This window comes from Oncorhynchus keta, chromosome 17, assembly GCF_023373465.1.
Source record: "Oncorhynchus keta strain PuntledgeMale-10-30-2019 chromosome 17, Oket_V2, whole genome shotgun sequence".
Lineage (NCBI taxonomy): Eukaryota > Metazoa > Chordata > Actinopteri > Salmoniformes > Salmonidae > Oncorhynchus > Oncorhynchus keta.
The window spans coordinates 19,401,488-19,414,946 of NC_068437.1; the positions used below are offsets into that span (position 1 = coordinate 19,401,488).

Below are 13,459 nucleotides of genomic sequence, written 5' to 3' on the forward strand. Positions count from 1 at the left end.
GGAGGTTGACATCATCCACTATGAGGAAATAGCAAGCATTTTTTAAACAGTCTGTTTGAGATACAAGTTTGAGTTGGGGTTGGGCCAAGATAAAAGCAGAGCAGTTCGAAAAAAACAACACAGAGTAACACATGGGATAAACAGTCAATAACACAACAGGAAAATCTATGTACAGTGTGTGCAAATGTTGTAAGGTTAGGGAGGTAAGGCAATAAAATAGGCCAATAGTGGCAAAATAATTTAAATTTAGCATTAACACTGGAGTGATAGATGCACAGATGGTGATGTGCAAGTAGAGATACTGGGGTGCAAAAGAGCCCAAAAAATAAATAACAATGTAGTCAGATGACAAGAGAACAGCTGGTGCAGCAGTGTTCTCTAGGGTAATCAATGTCTCCGTCAGTGGCAAAAAGTGTAGAGACTGAAGGGCACTAGGAATTCCACATAGGTTGTGCATGCAGGGTACGCTAAATTAGAGGGGTTGCCGCTACGGGGTAGAGGAGCATCTGTAAAACCTACATCGAAGAGGAGCGAATTTTCCGGCGCCGACAGAGATGGCCGCCTCGCTTCGCGTTCCTAGGAAACTATGCAGTTTTTTGTTTTTTTACGTGTTATTTCTTACATTAGTACCCCAGGTCATCTTAGGTTTCATTACATACAGTCGAGAAGAACTACTGAATATAAGAGCAGCGTCAACTAACCATCAGTACGACCAAGAATATGACTTTCGCGAAGCGGATCCTGTGTTCTGCCTTTCACCCAGGACAACGGAATCGATCCCAGCCGGCGACCCAAAGAAACGACTTCGTAAAAGAGGGAAACGTAGCGGTCTTCTGGTAAGACTCCGGAGACGGGCACATCGTGCACCACTCCCCAGTATACTTCTCGCCAATGTCCAGTCTCTTGACAACAAGGTTGATGAAATCCGAGCAAGGGTAGCATTCCAGAGGGACATCAGAGACTGTAACGTTCTTTGCTTCACGGAAACATGGCTCACTGGAGAGACGCTATCGGAGTCGGTGCAGCCAGCTGGTTTCTCCACGCATCGCGCCGACAGAAACAAACATCTTTCTGGTAAGAAGAGGGGCGGGGACGTATGCCTTATGGCTAACGAGACATGGTGTGGTCACAAAAGCATACATGAACTCAAGTCCTTCTGTTCACCTGATTTAGAATTCCTCACAATCAAATGTCGACCGCATTATCTACCAAGGGAATTCTCTTCGATTATAATCACAGCCCCCCAAGCAGACACATCGATGGCTCTGAACTAACTTTATTTGACTCTTTGCAAACTGGAATCCATACATCCTGAGGCTGCTTTCATTGTAGCTGGGGATTTTAACAAGGGTAATCTGAAAACAAGACTCCCTAAATTGTATCAGCATATCGATTGCGCAACCAGGGCTGGCAAAACCTTGGATCACTGCTATTCTAACTTCCGAGACGCATATAAGGCCCTGCCCCGCTCTCCTTTCGGAAAAGCTGACCACGACTCCATTTTGTTGATCCCTGCCTACAGAAACTAAAACAAGAAGCTCCCACGCTGAGATCGGTTCAACGCTGGTCCGACAAATCTGATTCCACACTCCAAGACTGCTTCCATCACGTGGACTGGGATATGTTTCGTATTGCGTCAGACAACAACATTGACGAATACGCTGATTCGGTGTGCGAGTTCATTAGAACGTGCGTTGAAGATGTCGTTCCCATAGCAACGATTAAAACATTCCCAAACCAGAAACCGTGGATTGATGGCAGCATTCGCATGAAACTGAAAGCGCAAACCACTGCTTTTAATCAGGGCAAGGTGACCGGAAACATGACCGAATACAAACAGTGTAGCTATTCCCTCCGCAAGGCAATCAAACAAGCTAAGCGTCAGTATAGAGACAAAGTAGAATCTCAATTCAACGGCTCAGACACAAGAGGTATGTGGCAGGGTCTACAGTCAATCACGGATTACAAAAAGAAAACCAGCCCAGTCACGGACCAGGATGTCTTGCTCCCAGGCAGACTAAATAACTTTTTTGCCCGCTTTGAGGACAATACAGTGCCACTGACACGGCCTGCAACCAAAACATGCGGCCTCTCCTTCACTGCAGCCGAGGTGAGTAAAACATTTAAACGTGTTAACCCTCGCAAGGCTGCAGGCCCAGACGGCATCCCCAGCCGCGCCCTCAGAGCATGCGCAGACCAGCTGGCTGGTGTGTTTACGGACATATTCAATCAATCCCTATACCAGTCTGCTGTTCCCACATGCTTCAAGAGGGCCACCATTGTTCCTGTTCCCAAGAAAGCTAAGGTAACTGAGCTAAATGACTACCGCCCCCATAGCACTCACTTCCGTCATCACGAAGTGCTTTGAGAGACTAGTCAAGGACCATATCACCTCCACCCTACCTGACACCCTAGACCCACTCCAATTTGCTTACCGCCCAAATAGGTCAACAGACGATGCAATCTCAGCCACACTGCACACTGCCCTAACCCATCTGGACAAGAGGAATACCTATGTGAGAATGCTGTTCATCGACTACAGCTCGGCATTTAACACCATAGTACCCTCCAAGCTCGTCATCAAGCTCGAGACCCTGGGTCTCGACCCCGCCCTGTGCAACTGGGTACTGGACTTCTTGACGGGCCGCCCCCAGGTGGTGAAGGTAGGCAACAACATCTCCACCCCGCTGATCCTCAACACTGGGGCCCCACAAGGGTGCATTCTGAGCCCTCTCCTGTACTCCCTGTTCACCCACGACTGCGTGGCCACGCATGCCTCCAACTCAATCATCAAGTTTGCGGATGACACAACAGTGGTAGGCTTGATTACCAACAACGACGAGACGGCCTACAGGGATGAGGTGAGGGCCCACGGAGTGTGGTGTCAGGAAAATAACCTCACACTCAACGTCAACAAAACTAAGGAGATGATTGTGGACTTCAGGAAACAGCAGAGGGAACACCCCCCTATCCACATTGATGGAACAGTAGTGGAGAGGGTAGCAAGTTTTAAGTTCCTCGGCATACACATCACAGACAAACTGAATTGGTCCACCCACACAGACAGCATTGTGAAGAAGGCTCAGCAGCGCCTCTTCAACCTCAGGAGGCTGAAGAAATTCGGCTTGTCACAAAAAGCACTCACAAACTTCTACAGATGCACAATCGAGAGCATCCTGGCGGGCTGTATCACCGCCTGGTACGGCAACTGCTCCGCCCTCAACCGTAAGGCTCTCCAGAGGGTAGGGAGGTCTGCACAACGCATCACCGGGGGCAAACTACCTGCCCTCCAGGACACCTACACCACCCGATGTTATAGGAAGGCCATAAAGATCATCAAGGACAACAACCACCCGAGCCACTGCCTGTTCAGCCCGCTATCATCCAGAAGGAGAGGTCAGTATAGGTGCATGAAAGCTGGGACCGAGAGACTGAAAAACAGCTTCTATCTCAAGGCCATCAGACTGTTAAACAGCCACCACTAACATTGAGTGGCTGCTGCCAACACACTGACTCAACTCCAGCCACTTTAATAATGGGAATTGATGGGAAATTATGTAAAATATATCACTAGCCACTTTAAACAATGCTACCTAATATAATGTTTACATACCCTACATTATTAATCTCATATGTATACGTATATACTGTACTCTATATCATCTACTGCATCTTTATTTAATACATGTATGTATCACTAGCCACTTTATATATGCCACTTTGTTTACATACTCATCTCATATGTATATACTGTACTCGATACCATCTACTGTATCTTGACTATGCCGCTCTGTACCATCACTCATTCATATATCTTTATGTACATATTCTTTATCCCCTTACACTGTGTATAAGACAGTAGTTTTGGAATTGTTAGTTAGATTACTTGTTGGTTATTACTGCATTGTCGGAACTAGAAGCACAAGCATTTCGCTACACTCGCATTAACATCTGCTAACCATGTGTATGTGACAAATAAGATTTTATTTGATTTGAACTGGGGTAGAAAACACACACATACAGTGCCTTCAGAAAGCATTCACAACCGTTGACTTTTCCACATATTGTTGTGCTACAAAGTGGGATTAAAATGGATTTAATTGTCATATTTTTTGTCAAGGATCTACACAAAACACTTTTTTAAAATGTATTTGTAAAACATATATGAAAAGTAAAACACTATACAGACAGGAATAAAGAACTCTCTGGGAAGAAGAAAGGAGGTGGTATATGTTTTATGATGAACTATTCATGGTGTGATTGTGATAACGTTCATAAAACTCAAGTCCTTTTGTTCATCTGACCTAGAATACCTCACAATAAAATGCTGACCATATTACCTCCCAAGAGAATTCTCTTCGGTTATAGTCACAGCCGTGTATATTCCACCTCAAGCCGATACCACGACAGCCCTCAAGGAACTACACTGGACTTTGTGCAAACTGGAAACCACATATCCCGAGGCCGCATTTATTGTACCTGGGGATTTTAACAAAGACTATTTGAGGAAAACACTACCGAAGTTCTGTCAACACATTGACTGTAGTACTCGCTCTGGAAAAATGCTCGACCACAGCTACATTCCCTTCCAAGATGCCTACAAGGCCCTCCCCCGCTCTCCCTTTGGCAAATCAGATCACGACTCCATTTTGCTCCTCCCTTCCTATAGGCAGAAACTCAAACAGGAAGTACCCGGTGTTTTCAACGCTGGTCTGACCAATCGGATTCCATGCTTCAAGACTGGAATATGTTCCGAGGTCTTGCTCCTGGACAAGCTGAACACGTTCTTCGCCCTCTTTGAGGATAGCACAGTGCCACCGACATAGCCCGCTTCTAAGGACAGTGGGCTCTCATTCTCCGTGGCTGACGTGAGTAAGACATTTAAGCGTGTTAAGACCTCTACGGGATCGGTGTCCCTAAAACGGGACGGTTTAAATTATTAAATGTAAAGATTAAATTCTTGTTAATATTTCTGCAGTGTCCAATTTACAGCAAAAAATACCATGCTATTGTTTGAGGATAGTGCACAACAACAAAACATGTTTTATCACAGCAACTGGTTTGATACATTCACCTCTGAAAGTAAATACTGTACTTACATTCCATCATTAAGCACGTGGCCCTGGGTCTGAACCCCGCCCTGTGCAACTGGGTCCTGGACTTCCTGACGGGCCGCCCCAGATGGTGATGGTAGGCAACAACACCTCCACTTCGTTGATCCGCAACACAGGGGCCCCACAAGGGTGTGTGCTCAGCCCCCTTCTGTACTCCCTGTTCACCATGACTGCGTGGCCACGCACGCCTCCAACTCAATCATCAAGTTTGCAGACGACACAACAGTAATATGCCTGATTACCAACAATGACTAGACAGCCTAGAGGGAGGAGGTGAGGGCCCTGGTGGAGTGGTGCCAGGAAAATAACATCTCCCTCAACATCAATAAAACGAAGGAGCTGATCGTGGACTTCAGGAGACAGCTGAGGGAGCATGCCTCTATCCACATGGGCGGGACCGCAGTGGAGAAGGTGGAAAGCTTCAAGTTCCTTGGAGTACACATCACTGACCATTTGAAATGGTCCACCCACACAGACAGGGTTGTGAAGAAGGCGCAACAGTGCTTATTCAACCTCAGGAGGCTGAAGAAATTCGGCTTGGCCCCTAAGACCCTCACAATTGAGAGCATCCTATCGGGCTGGTTCACCGCCTGGTACGGCGTTTCAACAATACTATGTAACTCCGGTAGGGCAACATCTGAAAAATAGTGCCAACTTGGTAGTGTGTACCGAGGCTCGAAGTGCTCGATCATCCACGACAGAGAACAGTTGATTGTCAAGGGCAATGAATTCCATTATCTTGGCGTTAATGGATTTTGCCTTTGAGTTGTCTCGCTGAAATTTTCTTACTCTTTAAAATGACTGCTCGACTTGAACTTGTTTAGTTGTTGGAAGTGTGCGCTTAGTATTTTTCTGCTTTTGTTCTGTGTAGCGCTGTATTTTTTGTGGCGTCATTACGTCATCTACCTACGTTATATAGGTATGCACGTCATCTACCTACTTTATATAGGTATGCACGTCATCTACCTACGTTATATAGGTATGCACGTCATCTACCTACATTATATAGGTATGCACGTCATCTACCTACGTTATATAGATATGCACGTCATCTACCTACGTTATATAGGTATGCACATCATCTACCTACTTTATATAGGTATGCATGTCATCTACCTACGTTATATAGGTATGCACATCATCTACCTACGTTATATAGGTATGCACGTCATCTACCTACGTTATATAGGTATGCACGTCATCTACCTACGTTATATAGGTATGCACGTCATCTACCTACGTTATATAGGTATGCACGTCATCTACCTACGTTATATAGGTATGCACGTCATCTACCTACGTTATATAGGTATGCACGTCATCTACCTACGTTATATAGGTATGCACGTCATCTACCTACGTTATATAGGTATGCACGTCAGCTTTGACATCGGTTTTGCACATCGCCGTTAAACTAGACATCGGTCTGATGCCGATGTTGGCATTTTTAGCTAATATCGTGCGATTCCGATACCGATATATCGTGCATCACTAGTTTGGATGTATCTTTGTAGTGACTGGGTGTATTGATACACCATGTAATTAATAACTTGAACATGCTCAAAGGGATTTTCAATGTCTACTTTTTTATTTTCACCCATCTACCAATAGGTGCCATTTCTTTAAGAGGCATTGGAAAACCTCCCTGGTCTCTGTGGTTGAATCTGTGTTTGAAATTCACAATTTTTTTAATGACTAACTAATCTCTGTACCCCACACATATAATTATCTGTAAGGTCCCTCAGTCGTAGATTGGTAAAAAATAAAAAGCAGACATTGAAAATCCCTTTCATGTTCAACACTATTATTGCACACAGTGTGAGTTGAGGCAACTTATATTATGTGACTTTTTAAGCATATGTAAACTCCTGAATTTATTTAGGCTTGCCTTAAAAAAGGACTTGAATACTTGGCTCAAGACATTTAATGTTTTCATTTTTTATTCATTTGTAAACATTTCGAAAAACATAATTCCACTTTGACATTATGGGGTATTGTGTGTAGGACAGTGACAAAAAATCTAAATATAATCCATTTTAAATTCAGGTTGTAAGGCAACAAAATGTGGAAAACACTGAAGGGGTGTTAATACTTTCGAAGACACTGTGCCAAAGCTACAAAATAGCAAAATGAGATCATCAGAAAATAACTAGGTAAGATACTCAAGTGAGAGTGGTGTGGAGCCTTCCTCTCTTTCCCTCCTCGGACAACTCAACAGAACAACTCAGAAGAGTGTCTTTGTTTCAGAGACAACATTACCGCTTCACAATACTGCCACCACTGAAAAAAGAGGGGAGACTGAAGTACTTGCATTAATTTCCCTGCAGAGGTGAAAGACACACCTCCCAGCACTGATTGCTTGGAAGAGGTGAAGTCCTGTGTGGCTCAGTTGGTAAAGCAAGGCTCTTGCAAGGCCAGGGTTGTGGGTTTGATTCCCATGGGAGACCAGTATGATAATGTAAGTTGCCCTGGAGAATTAAACGTATTTTAGTCCACAAGAACTGAGCAATCAAACAGCATTATTAAGTATGCCCTAGCAAGACAACAGCTACTTATCAAATAGAAAATATACTTGGTGATGAACTTCCGACCGTCATTGACCAACGTATGAAGAAGAGAGGCATGCGCCTGCAGCAGTTACACTCGGTATGGATGACTCAGAAATAAAAAATCATTATTTTTAACACACATTAATTAATATAGTCAGGTAGGCTAAGTTAACTTTTTACAGAATGGCATTACATAATTTGCCATTTTATGTGTGAAACATTGCTACAGCAACATGTTAACACCACATTTTGACATGAGGAGAAAAACACTTTCACCACCACATGTGAAAATGCAATTCCACATGTGAAAGTAAGATTTTCACATGTGGAGTTTTATTACATGTGAAACTGCAAATGTGATTTTTACATGCGATTGTTTTTTACATGTGAAGATGCAATTCCACACGTGAAAGTGAGATTTTTGCCCGTTTAATTTTCTTACATGTTTTAGTTTTATTTATTTTGTTTTATTTATTTTCACTAAAGAAAACATGTGATAGACAACAATACAGATCAAAACAAAACTGGGTGCAGGTGTGGTTGGAAGCCCAAGGGCTTATATGAAAATCATGTGATTGTTTTTTACATGTGAAAATGCTATTCCACATGTGAAAGTAAGATTTTCACATGAGAAAGTTTTTCACATGTAAAACTGCACATTTCACATATGAGGTGTAAACATGTTTTTATTTTTCACATGCGAAGAGGTGGTGTTAACATGTGAACTCTAAATGTAATACATTTGAAAATATGGTTTCATGTGAAACTTCAGCTCAACATGTGAAAATAGCTATTTCACATGTGAAAATGTTTATTGTTGTTGTTGTTGTTGTTGTTGTTGTTGTTGTAAGGGCAGCCACTCAACCCCCTGCCCAGCCCCCTGCTGATCCACCAAGCCCACTGCCCAGCCACCCAGCCCACTGCCCACAGTGCCCAGCCACCCAGCCCACTGCCCATAGTGCCCATCCAACCAGCCTCCATCCACCCAGCACACTGCCCGGACACCTAGCCCACTGTCCAACCACCCAGCCCACTGCTCATCCACCCAGCCCACTGTCCATCCACCCAGCCCACTGTCCATCCACCCAGCCCACTGCCCATCCACCCAGCCCACTGCCCATCCACCCAGCCCACTGCCCAGCCACCCAGCCCACTGTCCAGCCACCCAGCCCACTGCCCATCCACCCAGCCCACTGTCCATCCACCCAGCCCACTGCCCAGCCACCCAGCCCACTGCCCATCCAACCAGCCTCCATCCACCCAGCCCACTGCCCATCCACCCAGCCCACTGCCCAGCCACCCAGCCCACTGTCCAGCCACCCAGCCCACTGTCCAGCCACCCAGCCCACTGTCCATCAACCCAGCCCACTGCCCATCCACCCAGCCCACTGTCCATCAACCCAGCCCACTGCCCATCCACCCAGCCCACTGTCCATCAACCCAGCCCACTGCCCATCCACCCAGCCCACTGCCCAGCCCACTGTCCAGCCACCCAGCCCACTGTCCATCAACCCAGCCCACTGCCCATCCACCCAGCCCACTGCCCATCCACCCAGCCCACTGCCCACCCACCCAGCCCACTGCCCATCCAACCAGCCTCCATCCACCCAGCCCACTGCCCATCCACCCAGCCCACTGCCCAGCCACCCAGCCCACTGTCCAGCCACCCAGCCCACTGCCCAGCCCACTGTCCAGCCACCCAGCCCACTGTCCATCAACCCAGCCCACTGCCCATCCACCCAGCCCACTGTCCATCAACCCAGCCCACTGCCCATCCACCCAGCCCACTGTCCATCCACCCAGCCCACTGTCCATCCACCCAGCCCACTGCCCATCCACCCAGCCCACTGTCCATCAACCCAGCCCACTGCCCATCCACCCAGCCCACTGTCCATCAACCCAGCCCACTGCCCATCCACCCAGCCCACTGTCCATCCACCCAGCCCACTGTCCATCCACCCAGCCCACTGCCCATCCACCCAGCCCACTGTCCATCAACCCAGCCCACTGCCCATCCACCCAGCCCACTGTCCATCCACCCAGCCCACTGTCCATCCACCCAGCCCACTGCCCATCCACCCAGCCAACTGTCCATCCACCCAGCCCACTACCCAGCCACCCAGCCCAGCCCCCTGTCCAGCCACCCAGCCCACTGCCCACGGTGCTCAGGTACCCAGCCCACTGCCCTCTACCACCTTGCCTCTCCCTCAGTACCCTGCCCTGCCCCGTGCCCAGCAGGCAGCAGCTGCTGGAGGCTCCACATGCCTGGTGCCAGACTCGTTAATCCAGGGCATTCTGCCATTCTAACAGATCTGGTTACATATTGCACCCTGTGAAAATACACCGTCACACAAAGACACACAAAAGTAGATATTCTCTTTTGTGCATTATCAGCATCTTTCGTGTTGTGTATTATGAATGAAGGCAAAAACAAGATTGCATTACAAAATAATAGTCACTCACTATCTGCATGTTTGAATAACAAGTGCACTCTTGCCACTGTGTGTGTGTGCATGTGTGTGTGTGTGTGTGTGCTTGGAGGTATGCTTGCCCTGCTTTGTGCTGCTGATGACAGGCATGCAGCCCTGGCCATGAGGTAGTGTAGCTAACTCAGCATTGGGTTACCAGAAAACGAAAGGGCCAATCCTACTGAGTAACCGAGAGACCTGCTCCTTTCAAAGCAATATTAGACCCCAGCTTAACATGCTCCTCTAACTATCAACTCTTTAACCCACTAGCACACTTCAAAAAACTATCAACCCCCTTAATATTTACACTACGTTCAGATAAAAGACAATCCTGCACACTGACACAGTGTGTGTCTGTGCATATACTTGTGTTCAAAATATGAAATTGTTACAGTGATCTGTCACTTCTACCTACAAGATAGTGCAGTGAATCAAAGAAGAAGAGGAATCTAGAATTTAGAACTTCTACTGTACTACCATCTACTGCCTATTTTGAGAACTTTGGAGAAAGACACATTGCTGAGGTCATCATTTCCCATTATCCCTCCACTCCGTCCCACCTCCAGACTAAACTTTCCAAAAGTGGAGAAGAAAACGTGGCTCGTGAATTACATAACATGTGACCACTCTTGGATTCAACATCTGTGTGTTGGTCCAGCCAACAAGAAAAAAGAGATAGAAAAGAAAGCAGACAACTAAGAAACATACAATATTTATAGCTGTAGTTTCTGGGACCTTCAAATAACTCAATGCAACAGTATCATCCAAATCCAAACGAGCCCTTTGTGAGTTTGTTTCTTCGTGGGTGTGCATGCGTTCAAGTGTATATTCCGGTCTGTTTATAGCCTCACAGCAAATATTTCAAAAGATTGTACTAAGGAGAAGTAGACAACAGCCTGCTACACTCTGATTGAATAGCATATATACTGTAGTATTCCCTCTCATAACAAATACCTTAATACTAAAGTGATACTCTAGTAGAATAAAGGTTGTAAACATCGTTCCACATAGCAGTAGAAGTGTTCAGTAGTGTGTGAGAGGTACAGTATGTACAGTGTAAAGGAGTGGTTGAGAAATGACAGAATGAGAAGTGTGAAACAGAGGATGATGGCAGATTCCTGCAGCAGCTGCTCCATCCGGACCAGAGCAGCGTAGCAATGTGTAAAACATAACACTGATGGCCTTCACTGCACCAAGTTGCACCCTCAGATTGAGAACTAGATGTATGACCATCTTTCTCCCTTCCCATTCTGATAGGGGGAGGGCAGTACCGCAAGCATGCCTCCACATTCCTCAATGAGTCTGGTTTGTCGATTTCAGTGTTTCAGCGTGTGGTTTCTTGTTCTGGGTGCATGTGTGAGTGTCTGGCACAAACTGAACTGCTTATTCTAAAGACACGTACCGAATGACTGACAAAGTATTACGTTTGAACTCAAGATTCCCATACTAGTGTGTGACGTTGTTGGAGAGAACCTTGACCCTTACAGTCACTGGGATGTCCTGTCCTGTGTCGTACACAGACAGGGTAGATAAGTGTGACAGATTTCTGTGTACCGTATAAGTATGTCAGAGCAAAGTTCTGTGTCTCACCTTTGCTCTGTTTCCCAACATGCACCTTGACTGGCAGCTCCTTGCATGAGAGAGATGTCATGTGAGGCATGGGTTCTGGACCAATCCCCTCGTCCACTCGCTCTGCCCCGTCCTCTTGGTGCAGTGTCTGTGAAACAGGGGTCAAAGCTCAGGTCAAGTAGTCAGAGGTTAATATCATGGTCAAAAGTAGTTAGAAGTTTACGGATCTGTAATCTTTCAGCACCTGGACAGCCTTTTCAGACTGTCGCACACATTCTACCCTAACTCAAACAGGTAAGAGACAGGGTCACACATACATTTTTCAAAATCACTGAAATCATTTGAAAATTACGTCTGTTGACCGCATAGGGTGTCATTTTCTCAGGACTTTTTATCTTTTTAACTACAGAACATAGAAAATCACTGTTTTCACATAGAAAATGGCATGGTGCTGGAGATACTGAATATGAGGTTAAAATGTGATGAAATGCCCCTTTAAGAAATGGAAAGCTGTCATTAGTTAAAGGTTCCCACAAATATGACGGCTGGTCTTTCACAAAATGTTAGAGCTCTTTCACAGTAGCCTATATTGTCTTAAGAGTTACACGTTATGACCATTGACAGGGCACTGACACACTAAGCAGGCCTGCAGGTGTCTGTCCTGCTTGCTCTGTGATTAGGTACCTTGAAAAGTTGTCAAGAAGTCAGGTAGGAGAGAGTAATAGCCACTGCTACTCTAAACACTTGTCTGTACAACTAACCAGCTTCCTGGAAAGGTGAGCCGTTTGAAAAGGACTGTTGTTCGGTGGTCTACTCTTATGTTATTTAAGGACAATTTATCCTGATCGTCTTTACTTGTATATGCCCAGTAATCTTAATGCTTCAGTAATAATTGACAGGTAAAATCTATTTTCTAGATTTTTGCAGTTCAAACTGATTGGTCATGGGAATGGCTTGATTCCAAACCGAATGTGTTGTGTCTTTCTTTCCTTTTTGAAGCACTCTCGGTGGTGAGGCTGATGTGTTTAACAGCAGAGGTCATGTAGCACACATGCTCACCCAAGCAGAAACCTAAACACACACAGACAAGCTCTGAAGCCAATTAAGTATGCTTTACAGTGTGCTACTGCCACATCCGCATCGACTCCTGCCAAATCTTCTATTTTTCTTGAGGAAAAGGGGAAATCCTGCTGTTAGGAGAGATGCTAGCTGGTTGAGCTAGGGTTTAGAACTGAAACGGGCATGACAGTGGCAGATAACGCCCTGAAACCCCGCTAAGGAGTTCCTCCTGCATGTTTTCCTGAAGGCTTAAACCCCAAATAAAGTAGAACATTATCTAATAACAAATGTGTGAGTTTTTTCATTGACTTTCTTCTTTCTTCACCCATCACCATAAGTTTATAATTCAATGAATAATTAATATGTGAGTGTGGTTTATATTTCATGTCTGGTTGGGTTAGGGTGACCTTAAAGGCTTCTTCTTCGAACAGTCAGAGAGAGCTTCCTGGTGATTCACCGGAGCTTGAGTCTCTCTCACACAGGGTTGATTTCAGTGTTGAGAAATGTGCTGGCCTGCACTTAACGGAGGCCAAGACCAAAACAACACTAAATACAACCAACCACTTTCCTTTGAGCAGGCAGGGTACTTTCCTCTCAGCCACGAGTTTGAACGGCCCTGTGTTTGTCTGCTGTGTGTCTCTGATTTAAACCAATGACAAACAGGCCTTCATAGTGATCCTAAACCTGTGTTCCAATGTGT

The 13,459-nt window shown here is 45.7% G+C and overlaps 1 protein-coding gene across 1 annotated transcript in view; it reads right to left on the bottom strand.

The window, feature by feature from the left end:
* The window catches only part of zcchc14 (zinc finger, CCHC domain containing 14), a 35,511-nt gene that overhangs the window by 19,555 nt on the left and 2,497 nt on the right, over positions 1-13,459 (bottom strand). The window contains exon 2 of the mRNA XM_052465651.1: positions 11,722-11,848. Coding sequence (XP_052321611.1) covers positions 11,722-11,848 — 127 coding nt within the window. The remainder of the gene's footprint in view (positions 1-11,721; positions 11,849-13,459) is intronic.